The sequence below is a fragment of the Pseudophryne corroboree genome, chromosome 1 (genome assembly GCF_028390025.1).
Source record: "Pseudophryne corroboree isolate aPseCor3 chromosome 1, aPseCor3.hap2, whole genome shotgun sequence".
NCBI classification, from domain to species: domain Eukaryota; kingdom Metazoa; phylum Chordata; class Amphibia; order Anura; family Myobatrachidae; genus Pseudophryne; species Pseudophryne corroboree.
The window spans coordinates 365,102,664-365,127,651 of NC_086444.1; the positions used below are offsets into that span (position 1 = coordinate 365,102,664).

Here is a 24,988-nt window from a genome sequence, read left to right on the forward strand (position 1 = left end):
AAGAGGTGTTACACATTTCAGATTTAAACCCAGGTACCACAAAAAAGGGTATTATGTTTGGGGAGAAAAAACTACCCGTAGTTTCTCTAACGTCCTAGTGGATGCTGGGAACTCCGTAAGGACCATGGGGAATAGCGGGCTCCGAAGGAGGCTGGGCACTCTAGAAAGATCTTAGACTACCTGGTGTGCACTGGCTCCTCCCACTATGACCCTCCTCCAAGCCTCAGTTAGATTTCGTGCCCGGCCGAGGTTGGATGCACACTAGGGGCTCTCCTGAGCTCTTAGAAAGTTATAGTCTTAGAATTTGTTTTTTTCAGTGAGACCTGCTGGCAACAGGCTCACTGCAGCGAGGGACTAAGGGGAGAGGAAGCGAACTCGCCTGCTTGCAGCCGGATTGGGCTTCTTAGGCTACTGGACACCATTAGCTCCAGAGGGATCGACCGCAGGCCCAGCCTTGATGTTCGGTCCCGGAGCCGCGCCGCCGTCCCCCTTACAGAGCCAGAAGCAGGAAGATGGTCCGGAAAATCGGCGGCATGAAGACATCCGGTCTTCACCAAGGTAGCGCACAGCACTGCAGCTGTGCGCCATTGCTCCTCATACACACTTCACACTCCGGTCACTGAGGGTGCAGGGCGCTGGGGGGGGGCGCCCTGAGGCAGCAATAAAAACACCTTGGCTGGCTAAAATACCTCAATATATAGCCCCTGGGGCTATATATGAGGTAAATACCCCTGCCAGAATCCCAAAAAAAGCGGGAGAATAGGCCGCGAAAAAGGGGCGGAGCCTATCTCCTCAGCACACTGGCGCCATTTTTCCCTCACAGCTCGGCTGGAAGGAAGCTCCCTGGCTCTTCCCTGCATTTCTACAGTACAGTAAGAGGGAAAAGAGAGGGGGGCACTAAATTGGCACTGTATACAGTATAAGCAGCTATTAGGGACATAACTCAGTTAGTCCCTGTATATATATAGCGCTCTGGTGTGTGCTGGCATACTCTTACTCTGTCCCCCCAAAGGGCTTTTGTGGGTCCTGTCCTCTATTTGAGCATTCCCTGTGTGTGTGGAGTGTGTCGGTACGGCTGTGTCGACATGTTTGAGGAGGATAATGATGTGGAGGGGGAGCAGATGCCTTTAGCAGAGATGTCACCCCCTGCGGGGCAGACACCTGAGTGGATGGTATTATGGCAAGAAATGAGTGCACGTATAGACTCCTTACATAAAACATTTGACGACATGCCGACTGTGGGACAGCCGAGTCTTCAGCTCGTGCCTGTCCAAGGGTCTCAAAAGTCATCAGGGGCTCTAAAACGCCCGTTATCTCAGGTGGCACAAGTAGATGTCGACACGGATACTGACGCCAGTGTCGACGACGATGAGTCAAATTTAATGCCCGTTAAGGCCATTCGCTGCATGATTGAGGCAATGAAAGAGGTGTTAAATATTTCTGATTTACATCCAGGTACCACAAAAAAGGGTATTATGTTTGGGGAGAAAAAACTACCTGTAGTTTTTCCCCCGTCAGATGAATTAAATGAAGTATGTGAAGAAGCGTGGGCTTCCCCTGATAAGAAATTGGTGATTCCTAAGAAATTACTAATGGCGTTCCCTTTCCCGCCAGAGGATAGGTTACGTTGGGAAACACCCCCGAGGGTGGATAAAGCGCTCACACGTTTGTCAAAAAAGGTGGCACTACCGTCCCAGGATACGGCCGCCCTTAAGGAACCTGCTGATAGAAGGCAGGAGGCGATCCTGAAGTCTGTATATACACACTCAGGCATTATACTCAGACCAGCAATTGCGTCAGCTTGGATGTGCAGTGCTGCCGCTGCATGGTCAGATAACCTGTCAGAAAATATTGACACACTAGACAGAGACACGATCCTGTTAACAATTGACCATATAAAAGTCTTATACATGAGAGATGCACAGAGGGAAATCTGCCGGCTGGCATCTAAAGTAAGTGCACTATCTATCTCTGTTAGGAGATGCTTATGGACTCGCCAGTGGACTGGAGATGCAGATTCCAAAAGGCACATGGATTTGCCTTATAAAGGGGAGGAATTATTTGGGGATGGTCTCTCCGACCTAGTTTCCACAGCAACGTCTGGGAAGTCAGCATTTTTACCCCATGTCCCCTCGCAGCCTAAGAAGGCGCCATTTTATCAGGTTCAGTCCTTTCGATCCCAGAAAAATAAGCGGGGAAAAGGAGGGTCTTTTCTGTCAAGAGGCAGAGGCAGGGGAAAAAGGCTGCAGCAAACAGCAGGTTCCCAGGAACAAAAGTCCTCCCCCGCTTCCTCTTCCAAGTCCGCCGCATGACGGTGGGGCTTCACAAGCGGAGCCGGGTACGGTGGGGGCCCGCCTCAGGAATTTCAGCGATCAGTGGGTTCGCTCACAGGTGGATCCCTGGATCCTTCAAATAGTATCTCAAGGATACAGGCTGGAATTCGAGGCGATTCCACCCCGCCGTTTCCTAAAATCCGCCTTGCCGATTGCTCCCTCAGACAGGGAGGCAGTGCTAGCGGCAATTCACAAGCTGTATTCCCAGCAGGTGATAATCAAGGTACCCCTACTTCAACAAGGCCGGGGTTACTATTCCACACTATTTGTGGTACCGAAACCGGACGGTTCGGTGAGACCCATTCTAAATTTGAAGTCCTTGAACACATACATAAAAAAATTCAAGTTCAAGATGGAATCGCTCAGGGCGGTTATTGCAAGCCTGGACGAGGGGGATTACATGGTATCCCTGGACATCAAGGATGCTTACCTACATGTCCCCATTTACAATTCTCACCAGGAGTACCTCAGATTTGTGGTACAGGATTGCCATTACCAATTCCAGACGCTGCCGTTTGGACTCTCCACGGCACCGAGGGTATTTACCAAGGTTATGGCGGAAATGATGATACTCCTTCGAAAAAAGGGAGTTTTAATTATCCCATACTTGGACGATCTCCTAATAAAGGCACGATCCAAGGAACAGTTGTTAGTGGGAGTAGCACTATCTCAGGAAGTGCTGAGCCAGCACGGTTGGATTCTGAATATCCCAAAGTCACAGCTGGTCCCCACGACACGTCTAATGTTCCTGGGAATGATTCTGGACACGGCCCAGAAAAAAGTGTTTCTCCCGGAGGAGAAAGCCAGGGAGTTGTCTTCTCTAGTCAGAGACCTCCTAAAACCAAAACAGGTATCGGTGCATCACTGCACGCGAGTCCTGGGAAAGATGGTAGCTTCTTACGAAGCAATTCCATTCGGCAGGTTCCATGCCAGAATCTTTCAGTGGAACCTGTTGGACAAGTGGTCCGGATCGCATCTTCAGATGCATCGTTTAATAACCCTGTCTCCACGAACCAGGGTGTTTCTTCTGTGGTGGCTGAACAGTGCTCATCTTCTGGAGGGCCGCAGATTCGGCATACAGGACTGGGTCCTGGTGACCACGGATGCCAGCCTACGAGGCTGGGGGGCAGTCACAAAGGGAAGAAATTTCCAGGGACTATGGTCAAGTCAGGAGACTGCCCTTCACATAAATATTCTGGAACTAAGGGCCATTTACAATGCCCTAAGTCAAGCAAAATCCCTGCTCCTACACCAGCCGGTGCTGATCCAGTCAGACAACATCACGGCAGTCGCCCATGTGAATCGACAGGGCGGCACAAGAAGCAGGACGGCGATGGCAGAAGCCACAAAAATTCTCCGATGGGCGGAGAATCATGTACTAGCACTGTCAGCAGTGTTCATCCCGGGAGTGGACAACTGGGAAGCAGACTTTCTCAGCAGGCACGACCTCCACCCGGGAGAGTGGGGACTTCATCCAGAAGTCTTCCAAATGATTGTAAATCAATGGGGTCGTCCACAGGTGGACATGATGGCGTCCCGCATAAACAAAAAACTAGAGAAGTATTGCGCCAGGTCAAGAGACCCTCAGGCGATAGCGGTGGACGCCCTAGTGACACCGTGGGTGTACCGGTCAGTGTATGTGTTCCCTCCTCTACCTCTCATACCAAAGGTACTGAGAATAATAAGAAAGCGAGGAGTAAACACAATTCTCGTGGTTCCGGATTGGCCAAGAAGAGCGTGGTACCCGGAACTTCAAGAGATGATCTCAGAGGACCCTTGGTCCCTGCCGCTCAGACAGGACCTGCTACAGCAGGGCCCCTGTCTGTTCCAAGACTTACCGCGGCTGCGTTTGACGGCATGGCGGTTGAACGCCGGATCCTGAAGGAAAAGGGCATTCCGGAGGAAGTCATTCCTACGCTTATTAAAGCCAGGAAAGATGTTACGGCAAAACATTATCACCGCATATGGCGGAAATATGTTGCATGGTGCGAGGCCAAAAAGGCCCCAACAGAGGAATTTCAACTGGGTCGATTTCTGCATTTCCTGCAAGCAGGAGTGAATATGGGCCTAAAACTAGGCTCCATTAAAGTACAGATCTCGGCTCTGTCGATTTTCTTTCAAAAGGAACTAGCTTCAGTACCTGAAGTTCAGACATTTGTGAAAGGAGTGCTGCATATTCAGCCCCCATTTGTGCCTCCTGTGGCACCGTGGGATCTCAACGTGATGTTGAATTTCTTAAAATCACATTGGTTTGAGCCACTAAAAACCGTGGATCTGAAATATCTCACGTGGAAAGTGGTCATGTTATTGGCCCTGGCATCAGCCAGGCGAGTGTCAGAATTGGCGGCTTTATCATGTAAAAGCCCTTATCTGATTTTTCATATGGATAGGGCAGAATTGAGGACTCGTCCCCAGTTTCTCCCTAAGGTGGTGTCAGCGTTTCACCTGAACCAGCCTATTGTGGTGCCTGCGGCTACTAAGGATTTGGAGGACTCCAAGTTGCTAGACGTTGTCAGGGCCCTGAAAATATATGTTTCCAGGACGGCTGGAGTCAGAAAATCTGACTCGCTGTTTATCCTATATGCACCCAACAAGCTGGGTGCTCCTGCTTCTAAGCAGACTATTGCTCGTTGGATTTGTAGTACAATTCAGCTTGCACATACTGTGGCAGGCCTGCCACAGCCTAAATCTGTCAATGCCCATTCCACAAGGAAGGTGGGCTCATCTTGGGCGGCTGCCCGAGGGGTCTCGGCTTTACAACTTTGCCGAGCAGCTACTTGGTCAGGGGCAAACACGTTTGCAAAATTCTATAAATTTGATACCCTGGCTGAGGAGGACCTGGAGTTCTCTCATTCGGTGCTGCAGAGTCATCCGCACTCTCCCGCCCGTTTGGGAGCTTTGGTATAATCCCCATGGTCCTTACGGAGTTCCCAGCATCCACTAGGACGTTAGAGAAATTAAGAATTTACTTACCGGTAATTCTGTTTCTCGTAGTCCGTAGTGGATGCTGGGCGCCCATCCCAAGTGCGGTCTATCTGCAATACTTGTACATAGTTATTGTTAACTAAATCGGGTTATTGTTGAGCCATCTGTTGAGAGGCTCCATCGTTTCATACTGTTAACTGTGTTTCATATCACGAGTTGTTCGGTGTGATTGGTGTGGCTGGTATGAGTCTTACCCGGGATTCAAAATCCTTCCTTATTGTGTACGCTCGTCCGGGCACAGTACCTAACTGAGGCTTGGAGGAGGGTCATAGTGGGAGGAGCCAGTGCACACCAGGTAGTCTAAGATCTTTCTAGAGTGCCCAGCCTCCTTCGGAGCCCGCTATTCCCCATGGTCCTTACGGAGTTCCCAGCATCCACTACGGACTACGAGAAACAGAATTACCGGTAAGTAAATTCTTAATTTTTCCCCCATCTGAAGAATTAAATGAAGTGTGTGAAGAAGCGTGGGCTTTCCCTGATAAAAGATTGATAATCTCAAAAAAATTACTAATGGCGTTCCCTTTCCCGCCAGAGGATAGGGCACGTTGGGAAACACCTCCTAGGGTGGATAAAGCGCTCACACGTTTGTCTAAAAAGGTGGCACTTCCGTCTCCGGATACGGCCGCCCTGAAGGAGCTTGCGGATAGAAAACAGGAGGCTATCCTGAAGTCTATATATACACACACAGGCATTATACTTAGACCAGCTATTGCGTCAGCATGGATGTGCAGTGCTGCCGCTGCGTGGTCAGATTCCCTGTCAGAAAATATTGACACCCTAGACAGGGACACTATTCTGCTAACCATAGAGCATATAAAAGACTCAGTCTTATACATGAGAGATGCACAGAGGGAGATCTGCCGGCTGGCATCTAAAATAAGTGCATTGTCCATTTCTGCTAGGAGAGGCTTATGGACCCGGCAGTGGACAGGGGATGCAGATTCCAAAAGGCACATGGAGGTTTTGCCTTATAAGGGTGAGGAGTTATTCGGGGATGGTCTCTCGGACCTCGTTTCCACAGCGACAGCTGGGAAGTCAGCATTTTTACCCCATGTTCCCTCACAGCCTAAAAAAGCGCCGTTTTATCAGGTACAGTCCTTTCGGACCAAGAAAAACAGGCGAGGAAAAGGCGGGTCTTTTCTGTCCAGAGGCAGAGGTAGGGGAAAAAGGCTGCAACAAACAGCTAGTTCCCAGGAGCAAAAGTCCTCCCCCGCTTCTTCCAAGTCCGCCGCATGACGGTGGGGCTCCACAGGCGGAGCCAGGTACGGTGGGGGGCCGCCTCAAAAATGTCAGCGATCAGTGGGCTCGCTCACAGGTGGATCCCTGGATCTTTCAAGTAGTATCTCAGGGGTACAAGCTGGAATTCGAGGCGTCTCCCCCCCCGCCGTTTCCTCAAATCAGCCTTGCCAGCAACTCTCTCGGACAGGGAGGCTGTGCTAGAGGCAATTCAAAAGCTGTATTCCCAGCGCGTGATAGTCAAGGTGCCCCTACTTCAACAAGGACGGGGTTACTATTCCACACTGTTTGTGGTACCGAAACCGGACGGTTCGGTGAGACCCATTTTAAATTTGAAATCCTAGAACACATACATAAAAAAATTCAAGTTCAAGATGGAATCGCTCAGGGCGGTTATTGCAAGTCTAGACGAGGGGGATTACATGGTATCCCTGGACGTCAAGGATGCTTACCTGCATGTCCCCATTTACCATCCTCACCAGGAGTACCTCAGATTTGCGGTACAGAATTGCCATTACCAATTCCAGACGCTGCCGTTTGGTCTGTCCACGGCACCGAGGGTGTTTACCAAGGTAATGGCGGAAATGATGATACTCCTTCGAAAAAAGGGAGTTTTAATTATCCCATACTTGGACGATCTCCTAATAAAGGCGAGATCCAAGGAGCAGTTGTTGGTAGGAGTAGCACTATCTCAGGAGGTGCTACACCAGCACGGTTGGATTCTAAATATTCCAAAGTCACAGCTGGTTCCGACGACACGTCTACTGTTCCTGGGAATGATTCTGGACACAGTCCAGAAAAAAGTGTTTCTCCCAGAGGAAAAAGCCATGGAGCTGTCGTCTCTAGTCAGAAACCTCCTGAAACCAAAACAGGTGTCGGTGCATCACTGCACGCGAGTCCTGGGAAAGATGGTGGCTTCTTACGAAGCAATTCCTTTCGGCAGGTTCCATGCCAGAATCTTTCAGTGGGACCTGTTGGACCAATGGTCCGGATCGCATCTTCAGATGCATCGGCTAATAACCCTGTCTCCAAGAACCAGGGTGTCTCTACTGTGGTGGCTGCAGAGTGCTCATCTTCTAGAGGGCCGCAGATTCGGCATACAGGACTGGGTCCTGGTGACCACGGATGCCAGCCTTCGAGGCTGGGGGGCAGTCACACAGGGAAGAAACTTCCAAGGACTATGGTCGAGTCAGGAGACTTCCCTACACATAAATATTCTAGAACTGAGGGCCATTTACAATGCCCTAAGTCAGGCAAAATCCCTGCTTCAAAACCAGCCGGTACTGATCCAATCAGACAACATCACGGCAGTCGCTCATGTAAACCGACAGGGCGGCACAAGAAGCAGGACGGCGATGGCAGAAGCCACAAGGATTCTCCGATGGGCGGAAAATCACGTGTTAGCACTGTCAGCAGTGTTCATTCCGGGAGTGGACAACTGGGAAGCAGACTTCCTCAGCAGACACGATCTCCACCCGGGAGAGTGGGGACTTCATCCAGAAGTCTTCACACTGATTGTAAATCGTTGGGAACGGCCACAGGTGAACTTGATGGCGTCCCGCCTAAACAAAAAACTAGAGAGATATTGCGCCAGGTCAAGGGACCCTCAGGCGATAGCGGTGGACGCTCTAGTGACACCGTGGGTGTACCAGTCGGTTTATGTGTTCCCTCCTCTGCCTCTCATACCAAAGGTACTGAGAATAATAAGAAAACGAGGAGTAAGGACAATACTCATGGTTCCGGATTGGCCAAGAAGAGCGTGGTACCCGGAACTTCAAGAGATGATCTCAGAGGACCCATGGCCTCTGCCGCTCAGACAGGACCTGCTGCAGCAGGGGCCCTGTCTGTTCCAAGACTTACCGCGGCTGCGTTTGACGGCATGGCGGTTGAACACCGGATCCTAAAGGAGAAAGGCATTCCGGAGGATGTCATTCCTACGCTGATTAAAGCCAGGAAAGATGTAACTGTAAAACATTATCACCGCATATGGCGGAAATATGTTGCTTGGTGTGAGGCCAATAAGGCCCCAACAGAGGAATTTCAGCTAGGTCGATTTCTGCACTTCCTACAGGCAGGAGTGTCTATGGGCCTAAAATTAGGCTCCATTAAGGTGCAGATATCGGCTCTGTCGATTTTCTTCCAAAAAGAACTAGCTTCACTACCTGAAGTTCAGACATTTGTAACAGGAGTGCTGCATATTCAGCCCCCTTTTGTGCCTCCAGTGGCACCCTGGGATCTCAACGTGGTGTTGAATTTCCTAAAATCACATTGGTTTGAACCACTGAAGACCGTAGATCTTAAATATCTCACGTGGAAAGTGGTCATGTTATTGGCCTTGGCTTCGGCCAGGCGTGTTTCAGAATTGGCGGCTTTGTCATGCAAAAGCCCTTATCTGATTTCCCATATGGATAGGGCAGAATTGAGGACTCGTCCCCAGTTTCGCCCTAAGGTGTTATCAGCTTTTCACTTGAACCAACCTATTGTAGTGCCTGCGGCTACTAGTAACGTGGAGGATTCCAAGTTGCTGGACGTAGTCAAGGCCTTGAAAATTTATGTTTCCAGGATGGCGGGAGTCAGGAAAACTGACTCGCTATTTATCCTGTATGCACCCAACAAACTGGGTGCTCCTGCTTCTAAGCAGACTATTGCTCGCTGGATTTGTAGCACAATTCAGCTGGCGCATTCTGCGGTTGGACTGCCGCGTCCTAAATCAGTTAAAGCCCATTCTACAAGGAAGGTGGGCTCATCTTGGGCGGCTGCCCGAGGGGTCTCGGCTTTACAACTTTGCCGAGCTGCTACTTGGTCAGGGGCAAACACGTTTGCAAAATTCTACAAATTTGATACCCTGGCTGAGGAGGACCTGGAGTTCTCTCATTCGGTGCTGCAGAGTCATCCGCACTCTCCCGCCCGTTTGGGAGCTTTGGTATAATCCCCATGGTCCTTTCGGAGTTCCCAGCATCCACTAGGACGTTAGAGAAAATAAGATTTTACTCACCGGTAAATCTATTTCTCGTAGTCCGTAGTGGATGCTGGGCGCCCGTCCCTAGTGCGGATTGTCTGCAATAATTGTACATAGTTATTGTTTAATAACGGGTTATTGTTATGAGCCATCTGTTGAGAGGCTCAGTTTTGTTTCATACTGTTAACTGGATATGGTATCACGTGTTGTTCGGTGTGATTGGTGTGGCTGGTATGAGTCTTACCCGGGATTCAAAATCCTTCCTTATTGTGTCAGCTCTTCCGGGCACAGTATCCTAACTGAGGCTTGGAGGAGGGTCATAGTGGGAGGAGCCAGTGCACACCAGGTAGTCTAAAAGCTTTCTTTTAGTTGTGCCCAGACTCCTGCGGAGCCGCTATTCCCCATGGTCCTTTCGGAGTTCCCAGCATCCACTACGGACTACGAGAAATAGATTTACCGGTGAGTAAAATCTTATTTTTTACATGACACACATAATGCTCCTTACACATATTCTGAACACTACTGCACAACCAACCCACTCACATGCACACAGCACTCACACTGCCACTAACACTGTGACCTCTGCTCTGCTTGGATACAGATGTGTCCTCCTAAATCTTGCCTCAATGCTAATGTTAGGCACCTTTTTTTATAAAAATGCATCTTATTTACATTGCTATGTGGCTAGGATGCACAAGCAGCTTCTGCTGATTAAAATTATATGCAGCATGTGTGAGACTGTGGCTGTATCTGCATATGAAATGCTACACACAGAATACAGGCATGCTGCATATCATTTTAATCAGCAGAAGCTGCTGATGTCCCTAGGCATATCAAATGCCCTAGGCAATTGCCTAGTTTGCCTATGCCTATGGCCGGCTCTGGCTTTAAGGAATCCCTGGCCCCTCCCCTGACTGCTGTCTTTAACCATGCATCTGATTGTGGCGTGTTCCCGGATGAGATGCTGGAAGCTAGCATAATTACCTTCCTGAAAACGGGTAAAAACCCGGCACTTATGTCCAATTATCGCCTGATAGCCCTTCTGAACACGGACATCAAAATCTATGCTAAACTTGTTGCAAACCGATTGTGCCCCTATCTACCTACTCTGTTGCATCAGAATCAAGCTGGATTTGTCCAGGGTCGACAAGCCCCCAACAATACTAGACGGATTATTGATCTGATGGACATATACTCACACACTAATTCTCCTCTTTTGCTTTTATCGCTAGACGCCGAAAAGGCATTTGACCATGTTCATTGGGGCTATATGCAAAAAGTACTGGATAAGTTCGGATTTTCGGGTAGAATCTTGTCCTCTATACTCACCCTCTACACCAACCCATCAGCCACGGTGTTCGTAAACGGCATGCTTTCCTCGAATTTTCCAGTCACAAATGGGACACAACAAGGCTGTCCCCTTTCCCCGCTGGTATTCGCATTATTGATAGAACCCCTTGCTGAAAAAATCAGATCAAACCCTAATATAAAAGGACCAGAACTATTAGGCAAAACTTACAAAATTTGTCTTTTTGCTGACAACGTTCTTCTTACGCTAGAGGACCCTCACTCTTCGCTTTCCCATCCCTTTCCGGTACTAGACGACTTTTCTACGGTCTCGTATTATAAATTGAATTGTGCCAAAACCGAAGCTTTACCTATTTGCCTGCCCACTACTGGGATCTGCAAACTGGAAGCTGCATACACGTTTGACTGGCAAGGTGGCGGTCTGAAATACTTGGGTATAAAGATCACGACAAATGTTTCGGATATGATATCAGCTAACTATCTACCCCTACTGCGACAAATCACACTATTAACGACAGACTGGATGCTATATCATGTGTCGTGGTTCAGTCGTATAGCGGCTCTAAAGATGATGATCATCCCCAAAATTCTATATCTATTTAGAACTATCCCTATCCTTCTCCCCAAACACCTGATGGATACATTTTATTCCGTATTTAATAAATGTGTCTGGCATGGTAAAAAAGCCAGATTGTCGAGAAAAATAATGTCTCTTGACAAAAAGGAAGGGGGCCTGGCCTACCCAGATCTCCATAAATACCAAGCGACACGTATTTTATCACAATTGGGTTCCTGGATGACCTTAGATAACTCCATGCCCTGGGTCAGGCTAGAACAAGAGAAACTCCTCCCTTTACCTCTAGCCGATCTTCGGCTATCATCGGCTGAGGGTAAATCTTATACTAATAGACTTCATTCCGTGAAGGCTTCCCGTAAAATTTGGTTGGACTCTGTACATATCATTGGAGATGTTTACCTCCCTTCCTCCGATTTATCTTTACCAGGTTTAGCGTCCCTCATACCAGATTTAAGATTAGATGACTGGGTTTCATGTGGTTTACTTACCCTGAATAATATGATGGACGGTGGCTCCCTCGCCTCCTTCACGAACTTACTGCCCAATTTTCAGTGTCACATCGGGATTTTTACAAGTTCTTACAAATACGTCACTAATGGAAGCAGACATCTCCATATCCTCCTAAACCCTCTCCTATCCCTACTTGTCCGTGAATTACTTATTAAAAGTGGTACAAGAGGATCTATTTCCCAATGGTACTCTATACTGAATACATCCCCGCACCAACTCAAGCTACCCTATCAGTCTAAATGGGAGGCGGACTTGAACTGCACTATACCGACCGAGGAATGGGAGCTACTGTTCCGACTAGCCCAACGACTATCGACATGCACCAATCATATTGAAGCATTCTATAAACTTTTGCATAGAGTATATTTAACTCCAATTAGGTTACACAAAATGAACAGTGATATATCACGTCAATGCTGGCGAGAGTGTGGCAATGTAGGATCTTTATCACATATTTTCTGGTCATGCCCAGCTGTCACTAGTCTATGGATTTCTGTATTCTCCCTTATATCTGAAGTTTTAGGCTTTAGGGTATCCCCTCACCCCAAATTGGCCCTACTTCATATCTACGCGGGACACCTTTCGAATAACGACAGATATATAATGATTCATATCATAAGTGCCACCAAGATACTCCTTGCATACCACTGGCGCACAAGTATAATTCCCACGCGGGAATCTATTGAAAATGCGGTTCAATCACATTTCGAGCTTGTAACTGGAGGGGTGGCTTACTCCCCTTCAGCCTCTTGTCCACTTATGGTTCCCATGGAGTGTTTATAGAACTTTAAGGGACTCTGGTGCCCATACGCAATTATTATAAGCCTGCAGTATAGACTACCTACCTGTCCCTTTCCATAACATTGTTTAGCTCTTCTTTATTTTCAGTTCCCTACTTCTCTGACGGCTTATTTGTCCTATGTCTACGACGATGTGTTTGAGCTCTATTGTCATGTCTCTGTGATATTATCGGTACCTGTTTGTAGCTGTGCCAATATTATTGGAAATCTATACCATACTGCCATACTCCCACCCCTCCTCTTTTTTTTCTGTACCCCCATTTCCCTTTCTACTACATATGTTAAAAATTCAATAAAAATTTAATTTGAAAATAAAAATAAAAAAAATAATAGGCATTAGATATAAAGGTCTTTCCTCAACATCATCAGTAACAGATAAGTATGGCAGCTACTTCTAAATTCAGTTTATTAATTAATCTGTTATTATAGAAAAATAGTAATCATGTCAAAAATAAGACTAAAATATAACATTTGTATCACAGTGCACAGGACCCCGGCGCTCACTTACTGGGTCCGGCAGAGCTGGTATCTGGCAGGGCAGCAGGCGGGAGGTCCCTGGCACCCGCTGCAGTGATTCTCACCTCTTTGGCTCCCATAGGAATGCGTGTGCCGTCCTGTACTAGATTTAAGAGGCCAGGCTCGCTAAAATTTGATGTAATTGGCACCCAGGTTTGAAACCATACTCATGACAGCATCAGCCTTGTACTATTGTGCTTTCCGTGCCCCTGTGCCATCCCATTCTGTCATCCATACTCCATTCCTGGTTCCGTCTTTCTGTGCTTCTCTGCGTGTCCTGCTGAATGTCTCCTCTGCAGTTCCACTGTCTACTCCAGTGCATACAAGCTTATGTACCTGGGAATCCAGACAGATGGACGCAACCTGCGTATCGGGTGCAGCAAAGTGTAAACCTCCTTGCGGGCTTCCCTCGTAAATAGACTCCACGCCACTAGTCCAGGCCCCTGCCAATCCCAAGGTACAGATTGCATCCACGATCTTTCCGTGACTTTGTGACACATTTATTTCTCAGTAAAGTTAACATATTTGCTATCCCTATTGTTTGGTCGGCTTGCCAGTATAATGTTTATTTACATGTTTTTTAATTTGTATGAAAATTCTAAAACAAAAGATTAATCACAAACTCAGATTAGGTCAGGTCATTGAGGTTATAGGTCTGGTTACAAGGAGATATGTATATAAATATATATGCATTTATCCTACAGTTATGTCTTCCTATTTTTGCATTAATGTCAGTCATGTTCTGTGTTTGTGTTTCAGGGATGGTTTTTATTGCTCACTGTGTGTGCAGTGGGCATTGGGGGTACATTCCAGTACGGGTACAACCTCTCCTTCATCAATGCCCCCACCATGGTGAGTATGCTGGAAGAATTTCTGTTTTAAGTAACTTTTTAAAGTATTGCAAATACCCATGTTCCAACTAAACTAATTCCTAACTTACCTAGTGGTGTGGCCCGCATACAGATTGTGTACATTCTAATGTGTAATGCTGGTTCTCTCACACTGATTGTAGCATATCCAGAAATTTGTGAATGAATCTTGGCTGGAGAACAGAGGAACACAGTTGGAAAGCTGGACAATTACTCTCATCTGGTCCATAATAGTGTCTGTGTACCCCCTGGGTGGTTTCATAGGAGCACTAATTGCAGGTCCCATGGCTGTCAGGCTGGGAAGGTAACACACATTTTTATTCTTTAACCTCACTCTCTAACCTCTCCGTCTATCCGTACCCAAAACTAAGATCATCCTAGTGACACAGTACACAGGGAACATACCCTGCAGTGCAGCATGGTTTTACTAAGGTGTAAAGCTACTTGCCTGTTTTTGCTTTGCTTCCAACTCTGAATGATATAATATGTATACCAGGTGTATCTTCACCTGCATCATTTGGCACCATTATTACTGCTGAACTTGTAACAGAAATACTTTTGTTTCATAGGATCAGAATGTATATGATCTCTAATAGCATCATTCCTATCAAACTTACAAGCCCATATACTGTAAGGCACAAGGTTGCATTAAATATGAATTTCAGAATAATACATCCATTTAAAATAAAATGAAATAAATAAATAAATAGAGATTCCATTAGAGGGCTGAAAATATGTATAAATGAATCCTTTGGTCTTTCATCCAGTATTCAATCCTGAGTTCCATTGACAACTTCAGTATGATATTCTGATGGACGGAATGCCAGCATCCCGACCATCAAAATGCTGACAGTCCCCCCAGCAAGTACCCTTACCGACCCCTGTCCCCTACCCTAACCCTCCCTTGTGGGTGCCTAACCCTAACCCTTCCCACTTGGTGCCTAGCCCTTACCTCCCCTTCAATGTGGCTAACCCTCCCCGGTACCTAACCACAACCTTCCCATCCCTGCACCTTAACCCACTTCTACTGCCTAAACATAACCCCCCCCCCCCCTTCCCCCATCACGGCGAGGTGTTAGCGCCCCCAGCTGTAAGAACAATTGGGATTCTGTGCGTCTGTATTTTGGCGCCGGGATCTGAGCTCCTTTGGGATTTAGATACCGGGCTTATGGCGTCCTTCGATATTCCAGCGTCGGTATTTCGGCCGCTGGTATCCCATCCGGTGGCATTTTAACTACAGTACATCCCCCCCATTGACATAGCTATAATGGGTACAGGATGTGCAGTGCAGGGGGACAGACACTCTGCACCCATATAATTATACTTACCTCTCAGGAGTACCACGTCAGCTGGTGCTGCAGATAGAAATCACCAAGAAAATGGTACAGTGGCACAAAGCCAGAGTCTACTGCGTTGTCACAGAGTAGGGGGAAGCAACGGAACCTGCACATGGGCCAAATCCTCTCTTAAACTGCTCCTGCTGTGTTCTTCTGTTTAGTTTTACATATACACTACCAGTAAAAAGTCTTAGAGCACCCCCATTTTTCCAGTTTTTATACAAATGTACACATTATAATATCAAAGAGAAACAAATAACTGCTTTAACAGCGCCTCTAGATTAACCACATATAAATGAATAAAGTTACCCTGGTACTATGCGCTGACATACTAAACACTGTGGGTGTTTAAACAATTGAGATAGAAATTAAAGTTGAAATGGCAGCGCAAAGTAACAGGGAAAATTATGATAACAGAGAGCCGACGTGTATAAAAAGGGGTTTATTAAACAAAGAAAATAAAAACATGTATACACAAAATGATTAGTAAAACTTAGTTAGATACCGTGAGATAATGATATTGCTTTGCACCCTGATGGTATAAAGGCAAGACTTATCTACCAATAATAGTAACTGAGTAGCAGCAAGAGACCATATAGCACTGATTGTACTCTGAATAGGGATAGTGAATAATGATTAAGTATGAGTCCACAATCAAATTGAATGGGTACAGTTCAGTTTGCCACAAATTAGCAGTATAGAAATGTTGCAGTTCCGTGATACAATGTAATTGCCGTATTGGAGATAGGCTGAGTGTGCTATGCTGTTAAAATACCTCTCATGTGGGCTGGTACAACCGAGCGTCCTCGGTTGAAAGTCCTGCAGTGCCCACAGCGTGGCTGCTTGGTGAGACGGATATATTCCCGGCCAGAGGTCTTCTTCCATCCCGCTGCCCGCTCTTCGTTCGGCCCGCCTCTGCCGCCGTCACCCCTCCTCCCTGTCATCAGTACTCGGCTTGGGGACGGAGTTTCGTGTAATGACGCGTTTGCGTCGTGACATCACGACGCAAATGCATCATTGCACAAAACGCTGCCCCTGAGCGGAATAGTAATGACGGGGAGGAGGAGGAGCACAAACAAAGCAACCTAGAGCTGTGGCGGGCGCCCCTCCTCCCCTCCTCTCAGCTAAAGTACTACCTCCCTCCGCCCCAGAGAGTACTGCCCTCATCCTCAGCAGTACTTCCATCCTCCCCACCCAGTGAGCACCACTCCCATCCTCCCCAGCCAGTGAGCACCACTCCCATCCTCCCCAGCCAGTGAGCACACTCCCATCCTCCCCAGCCAGAGTACTGCCCCCATCCTCCACAGCCAGAGAGCACCACTCCCATTCTCCCCAGCCAGAGTACTGCCCCCATCCTCCACAGCCAGAGAGCACCACTCCCATTCTCCCCAGCCAGAGTACTGCCCCCATCCTCCACAGCCAGAGAGCACCACTCCCATTCTCCCCAGCCAGAGTACTGCCCCCATCCTCCACAGCCAGAGAGCACCACTCCCATTCTCCCCAGCCAGAGTACTGCCCCCATCCCCAGCAGCCACAGTATTTCCCACATCCTTCTCACCCAGAATAACTTATGCAATAAGTGCTCCAAGGAGACCACTTACCAGCACTGGCTCTGGCTCACCTCTACAGGACATTTCCTGGGACCCTCAGTACCTTAGTGTCTCACTGCACAGCCCTCCGCAGTGTCTGCAGACTCAAGCACTGAGTAGCCACCATGCTCTACTTGGTGGTTCCCGGGAGAAGATGGAGGACAGTTGCGGCCCGTGGAAGGGGTGGAGCTTGAGCTAGGGGGCGGGGCTTCAGCAACTATAGCTGCTGTAGCAGAAGAGAAACTTTTTTGTCAACAGCAGCAGCAGCATTGTCGGGGGATCCGATCGGCGCTCAGCTGAGGTGCCTTGATACTGCTGGTCTGCAGCTACCTGTCATACAGTTTGACAGGAGCCGCACAGCACAGCAACAGATAGCGGCGGAGCAGGAAGAGCGCCTCTGTAACACGGCGGCTCCCTGTATTGCTGACCTCGCCGAGCTCATTGTGCTGGCTCTGCGCGCAGCAGCTCTTCACAAATGTTGCCTCTGACCGCACATCACAGCAAAGAAGGGGTGAGTGCATTCCGCTGAGGGGACAACGGGACCAGCCTAGGATGATCTGTGACTGTCCCGGCTTCCTGGCATCAGTGTGTGAGAGGGTGCTGCACATTAGGGGGTGCCTGTGCGCACCAGGCACCCCCCGTGCGCACGCCTATAATTATTGGTAGATAAGTCTTGCCTTTATACCATCAGGGTGCAAAGTAATATCATTATCTCACGATATCTAACTAAGTTTTACTAAGCTTTTTGTGTATACATGTTTTTATTTTCTTTGTTTAATAAACCCCTTTTTTATACACATCAGCTCTCTGTTATCATAATTTTCCCTGTTACTTTGCACAGCCGTTTCTACTTTAATTTCTAACACATTATAATATCTCTGTGTAAAGCATAGAACAAATAACAATTAGAGATAAAAAAAATAAAACAGAATCATTTTGCTTATTAAATTTGAATCTAGATATTTGACTATTAAAATAGCCTCCCTTTGCAGATATAAGCATCAAACACACTTATAGAATTCTTCTACAATGGAAATCATATATTGTTCATGGAGATCATCAACATCATTGCAGAAATTCCCACAAACATGTACTTATAGGTTACTTTGCTTTTCACCCTTCTGTCCAGTTCTTCTCAGACCAGCTTGATGTTGTTTAAGTCTCAATGCTGTGCTGGCCATTCCATGATTTGAAGTCCGTCATCTTGTTCTTTCCTCAAAGGTAGTTATGACGTAGTCTGAAAGTGAGCTTTGGGTCATTCGTTTGCTGTAGGGTGAACCCTTAACCAGCTAGGCCTAGACCAGAGGGTGTTGCATGGCCCTGCAAAATGACGTGGTAGCCCTTTTGGTTCAAGGTGCCAGTCATTCTGTGCAAGTCACCAACTCTGGATCCAGCAAAAGGGCCCCAGACCATCATGCCTCCTACTCCATGTTTGACAGTTGGTGACACATGGGTTTATTTACAAAGCAGCATATTGAAACTTGAAATGTAAAAGGCCAATGCTTTTATTAGTAAAACACAGGATGTTTTGTTATTAAAAGCATTGAACCTTTCAATTTTAGGCTTAAACACACCTGGAACTGGTGTTTTTACAAGTCACTGCTTAGTAAATCTACCCCACACCCCAAGGAACCATCCGTTTTGTCTAATCGATACAAAAATCAACATGATGAACAAAAGGTTTAAAATTGTGCTGCATCGGTCCATAAGATCTTTTTCCAGTGCTTCATGGCCCAGGCAAGCCTGTTTTTTCATTGCTGTAAGTTCATAACTAATTACTTGTTCCCTGAAAAAATGTGTTGTTGTTGTTGTTTTTTTTTTATTTTACCGCTCTGAAGAATAAATGATTTTTCAGTTTACTGCTTTCCATTTCAGTACCATTTCATATCATTTACTCTGTTTGAATTGCTTACATTTTAATAAAAACTGGAAAAAAATCAGGTAGTTCTAAATCCTTTGACTGGTATCTTGTAGCAAGTTTTACTTTGGTCAGACTCATTGTTATTTGCCAAACACAACTGGAAACCATCACCCAAAGATCTTATGCATACATTCTAAAATAGTGCAAAAAACTTTACAGACCTATCAGTATAGTCTAATTCTAAGGGCATTTAAGGATTAAAGAAGCTACCCAGATGTCAAAGGGAATAAAAGAAAATTGTATATATTATATATGCATGGATCTGACTTGAGAAGATCTAGATAATAATGGTATAAATTTTAAAAAAGAAGGAAAAAAAGCGAGGAGCTATAAAGAGTCTTTATATTTAGAAAGCTGTTCTGTGGTAAAAAAAAAACCCTCCATCTATGTGGAAAGCTAAACTGTTAGTCTCCGGCAGGCTGTTGCACACCCACGCAGGCAGGCTGACTGTTACACGATCCCCAGTAAAGCCGTAAACTGGAGGCTGCCCCTGCCTTGCACTGCGTCCACCACTATCTGGCATCCAGGTGACCTCATCTAACCAACCTACCTGAAAAGTACCTCATAAAGCCTAAGGCCAATCTGCTCAATATTATAAGTTCAGCATTATTTCCTCGTCATCCGCTAGGGCACACTGCAGGCTTATGACTGTGGGGTATATATGGGTGATTAAGTGCAGTCAGCACTTTAGATATTAGAAGTGTGACTGGCTCCCCCCCTTCTATGCCCCCGCTCCAGACCAGTTTTAGAAATGTAGCCGGGAGCCGGGTCACTTTCTGGGCTTCTCCAGATTTCATACTGGATGTTACTTTATGATTGAAGATTTTGCTTCACACAGCATACGTACAGGCAGCCTCTGCCCCTGCCTGTTAACAATGATGGAGCTGCCGGGGGGACCCTATCACAACTTCTTGAGGCTGGTGCCAGGGTCCTGGGCTGCAGGGACCAACGTCCCTGGGGTGCACCCAACGCAGCTGCGTACGGTCCCCTCTGCCACAACCGCCACTGGCCAGCATGGCAGGTTTCATGAGTATTGCTCTGCACCTCGACTAGCGGCATGTCCGAAGGAGGGGACACTATTCAGGTGGCGCACTCTGCAATATTTAAAAGACAGTTTTGCAGCTTAAAAGCAGTGCCATAGTGGGGGAGGGGGGGGGAGCAGTGCCTTTCGTGTTACAGTCTGATGAGACAGAGGATGAGGATATGCCCTGCTTGTAGAGGCGAATTCCTCCAAGTCTCAGATGCGGAGCAGGCTCCGGACAAACTGGAGGCAGCGTCACAGGGCATAGAGGCACTTATATTAGCTGTGCTCCAGGTGTTAAATGTAACGGACACAGACCCTGGTCCTTCAGCCTCTCAGCCTTCTTTCTTTAGCAAAAAGCAGAAATTGGCAGTACCATTCCCAGTTTCATCAGAACTGGACGAACAATTAGCCTTAGCCTGGTAATCTCCTAATAAACAAATTCCAGGCGTCGCGTAGGCTCCTTGCATGTTACGCATTCCTCTCTGACAGCAGAGTCAAATATGAGAACTCTCCAACACTGGATCCTTCTGTATCCAGACTGTCTTAAGAAAACCATACTGCCAGTACCGGATGCTACTGCATTAAAGGAGCCGTCTGACCGAAAATTGGAGACCACTCTCAAATCTAGCTACACAGCGGCAAGAGTACTTCTCCGCCCGACGCTAGTGGGTTCCTGGGTAAATAAGGCTGTAGAGACCTGGGCTGACCAGTTTTCAGCAGGATTGCAGGCAGGTCTCCCAGTAGATGAGTTTGTCATTCTGGAAAAGTATATCCGAGAATCGGCAGCATATTTAGGAGAGACCTTCAGAGATGTGGGTTCTCCTCACATGCTGGGGCCGGCTAGCACAGGGCAAAGCCATCCATCATGTGTGTGGCCGCCTCCCGATGCGTCCACAATTACATTGCGGATGCATTGGAACTGAGGCTGACCCCTGACAGCGCGTCTGCCACCATTTCTTTTTTGATCAGAGCGGCTGTGTGTGATGTCTCGCAACCGCCCCCCGTAAACGGTTCTGGCCCGCACACCCAATGCTGCGTCGCCACCCCGCAAACACCCGCCGCTGTCAATAACATTGCGGTGGCATTCACTGGGAATGCGACCGCAATGTGTGATAGCGCCACCACGATGCAGCCACTGCCCATGCACAAACTGCGCTGTGGGCCGCTGATGCGGCCGGGTCTTAATGACCCCAGTAGAACTGTATTATACCAGGAATTAATGCCTCAGAAGTCCACAAATAGTGCTGGGTTTAACATGCAGTAAATGCTTATCAGAAAATGTTTGTAAGTACAGGTGCATTTGCTTACGTAAACTGTTGCTCTGTCAGCGTAAAAGCACATCTAATAGGTACTGTATGAGGTGTTTAAAGTTATGTAGAAGGCATTAGACATGAAATTTCTTGGGGATGAGCACCTTTGGCGTCTGATAGTCTGCTAAATATAGGTATCTTTTCTTCATGCTTTTATTTTTTGATCAGGATATCGCTAGACATGTTGAGAGTCTGGCTTCCTGTTACTGTATTCTGTTATCCTTTCTCTGCAGAAAGAAGTCTCTGCTCATCAATAACCTGTTCGTAGTTCTCTCTGCAATCCTTTGTGGGTTCAGCCGCTATGCCAGTAGTTTTGAAATGATCATATTGGGGAGAGTATTATCCGGAGTGAATTCAGGTGATCATTGTTTATTCCACAGTGGGTGGTTTATGGAGATACTAATTAACTGGTTTATGAGAAGAGCTCTGGTATTTACAGCCATTCCATTTCATAATCTCTTACTGTTACTGTGTGACTAATCTTCTTGTTCCTTTCCAGGAGTGAGTATGAATATCCAGCCTATGTACCTTGGAGAAAGCGCCCCTAGGCATCTACGTGGCACAGTAGCTCTGTCCTCTGCAGTCTTTACTGCCCTTGGATTAGTGTTGGGCCAGGTCGTGGGACTCAGGTAACACAGAGAAAGGAAACTCTGATCATTAATGCAGAACTGGAATGTAAAAAAGCACGAAATCTTATTATATTTTTGCCGAATGTTCATATGTACAGAATATGAAAGTGAGAAAATTATGTTTAATGCTAAATAAGTTTGCTAAATAAATACGTTTTATAAACTAAGGGTGGGAATGCTGACGCCGGACTACCGACACTGCTTGGAATGCCAGCGCCAGCATCCCAACAAGGTTCACAAACCCGCCGCCGGGTGAGGGCGAGGGCGGTAGGTTTAGGGTAGGGGGGGGGGGGGGTCAGGGTTAGTCACCGCCGGTGGGGGAGGGAGGGTTAGGTTTATGCTGCGGGAAGGGTGGGTCAGGTTTTGGCACCACCGGGGAGGGTTAGGGATAGGCTGCGGGGGGGAGGGGGGGTTAGGGTTAGGCTGCGGGTAGGGATAGTTAGGGGGTCACTTCCGGCATTCCCACCATCGGGATGCCGTGGCCGGTATTCTGATCACCTGCATCCCGTATGACGGCATTTCGGAACCAACGCTGATGTGGCGCCATGCATATTAATAAAGACAGAAAAGTGATTATTCCGTTGTTTATTAAATATTTCTGGGGTGTACCTGAAAACTAGAGATGAGCGGATTCGGTTTTACTCGGTTTTACTCGGTTCTCAAAACGACATCTTATTGGCTCACGGATGTCACGTGTTTTGGATAGCCAATAAGATTCGGTTTTGAGAACCGAGTAAAACCGAGTAAAACCGAATCCGCTCATCTCTACTGAAAACTAGCATGGCCCGGAGCCATCTGCCCAATTGCCGGTAGTTCTGATGTGTAGACTGCCTTTGTCTTCTCTATTTGGCAGCTGTAATGGTGAACTGCCTATAAAAGAGGGTGGTATTATTTCTTAAAGAAAAGGCAAGTGTAATAAGGGAAGTGATTCACACCATTCACATGGAGGAAAGCCAGGTAACTGTAAATATAAATGGGTATTTTGAAATGCATAAATATGTTTCTATTAAGATTATTCATGTATATCACATCGTAAATGTATATATAGCTAGTATATTGTTACCATACAAAAAATGTCTTGTCAAAGCTTTGACTCATGGTGTTGTCTCATTTTAGAGAGATACTGGGCAGTGAGGAGTTTTGGCCTCTACTCCTTGCAAGCAATGTGGTCCCTGCCATCCTGCAACTTCTGTTTCTTCCTTGGCTTCCGGAGAGCCCTCGGTATTTATTAATTGACTTGAACGACAAGGATTCATGTGTACAGGGTGAGCTTAATGTATTTAACTGATCAAGGTGGGATTTTCATAGATTGGTTAATTAATACAGGCCATACATCAGTCGGACAAATTCCTGATGCCGATTGGTGGACTCCGATGGTCAGAAAATTATCGGCAAAATACCCAGACTCATCGATTCAGATAATTTTTGATTGGAATCTGTGAATCGAGATATGTTTGATTTTGACGATTTCTAAAGACAATCATTGGCACAATGCAGGATTGTGCCAAGTGATTGCTGATCTATGGGCAACATGCTTGTACAATGGAAATAATTCACAGATCTGCAATTTCTCGTGACACAAGTCATGTATGTTATACTTGTTCCTTGTAGCATTGCAGCGGCTGCGTGGGAAATGCGATTTTAGCATTGAGTTGGAGGAGATGATGGCGGAGCAGGCAGCCATGAAAGGCCAAAGCCCAAAGGGCCTGTTTGATGTTGTCCGGGACCCATGTCTGCGAAAGCAGCTTCTCATTATACTGGTGCTTAGCAGTGCCATGCAGCTGTGTGGGAATGACTCGGTACGTTAAAATCCACCCATTTACCCTTACATTTTCTTTGTTTAAATGTCTTCCCTATATATTTTATTCTTGTGAACTTCTTAGTATCAGCAAATTGTCATGTATGACTGAAAATCAATACATGCTCATGTTTTCCTTTTTCACTTTCATCCCTTTCTAATCTTTTTCAATTAGTTTTCTCCCTTTGTCCTCCAAATAACTCCTCTATATATCTCCACCTCATGCTTTGTCTCCCTAGATGTATTTCTATGCATCCTATATATTTGCAGCAGCCGGCATCCCATATGAGAAAATTCAGTATGTAGTTATTGGCACAGGAAGCTGCGAGCTCCTCACTTCAATCACATCTGTGAGTATTAATGTAATGATAAATTAGGTTCTCTTCACTCAATAATCCACCAATCATGTGGGAACGGATTCATTTAATTCATCTTTCTCGGCAACATGTACAGTAAACACAAACAATAATATTGGCATCACCTTGTTTTGTCCACATGGGATCTGATAACCTGTCCTGCTGGACAGCTCTTCACAGATTACACTAGAAGAGTGATGTTTAGTATGAAAACACCTGATACAATATAACACTGTTTATTTCCCAGACTATGTTCATCGACCGCATTGGGCGCCGAGTGCTGGTTATTGGAGGATACAGCTTGATGTCTGTGTGGGCTGTGGTTTTTATGGTGGCTTTATCTTATCAGGTACTAGTTCTGCACATATCCATGCGTAGCTATCACTAGGGAACAATCCTCAAATCTGCTGTATTTGCTAGAAAAAAAAATGATGTAATCTAGAGTGAACAATCAATTCTATAATTTCCATTTGTCTAGTACAGTTAACAAGATGAAAGCAAATGCTTAGGAATCGCAGCCGATTTCCTCAGTTACCTGTCTCCTCTATACTAATATTATAAAAACGTTGTGTCTGTCTGTCTGTTCCAAGTTGGCGCTAAAACTACTGAACCGATTTTCATAAAAACTGCATCATTTTGTAGGGAAACTACTAGAAACAACCTGCACTTTGTTTCATCTCAATCCATCAAGTTAAAGCTGAGCAGTATGACAAAAACAAAATGTATTGGCATCATCAATGCAAAAGATAGGTGTGGCACCATATGTGTGGCCGGTAAGGGATGGGGGTAGAGGTGCTTTGGGCCCGCGTTCACTTGAAATGGAGAAACTAGGTGGCAGCAGAGTTGTGTATAGGTAAAGCATGAGTTCTGCAGTTAGAACTAATGTTTTTTCTAATAATTACTTCATTTGGTCGTGTCTATAATTAATTAC

The 24,988-nt window shown here is 46.6% G+C and overlaps 1 protein-coding gene across 1 annotated transcript in view; it reads left to right on the forward strand.

Annotated features, from left to right (window-relative positions):
• The window catches only part of SLC2A11 (solute carrier family 2 member 11), a 251,620-nt gene that overhangs the window by 186,572 nt on the left and 40,060 nt on the right, over positions 1-24,988 (forward strand). The window contains exons 4-11 of the mRNA XM_063912987.1: positions 13,984-14,076; positions 14,237-14,397; positions 21,508-21,632; positions 21,774-21,903; positions 23,020-23,168; positions 23,515-23,702; positions 23,941-24,051; positions 24,305-24,406. Coding sequence (XP_063769057.1) covers positions 13,984-14,076; positions 14,237-14,397; positions 21,508-21,632; positions 21,774-21,903; positions 23,020-23,168; positions 23,515-23,702; positions 23,941-24,051; positions 24,305-24,406 — 1,059 coding nt within the window. The remainder of the gene's footprint in view (positions 1-13,983; positions 14,077-14,236; positions 14,398-21,507; positions 21,633-21,773; positions 21,904-23,019; positions 23,169-23,514; positions 23,703-23,940; positions 24,052-24,304; positions 24,407-24,988) is intronic.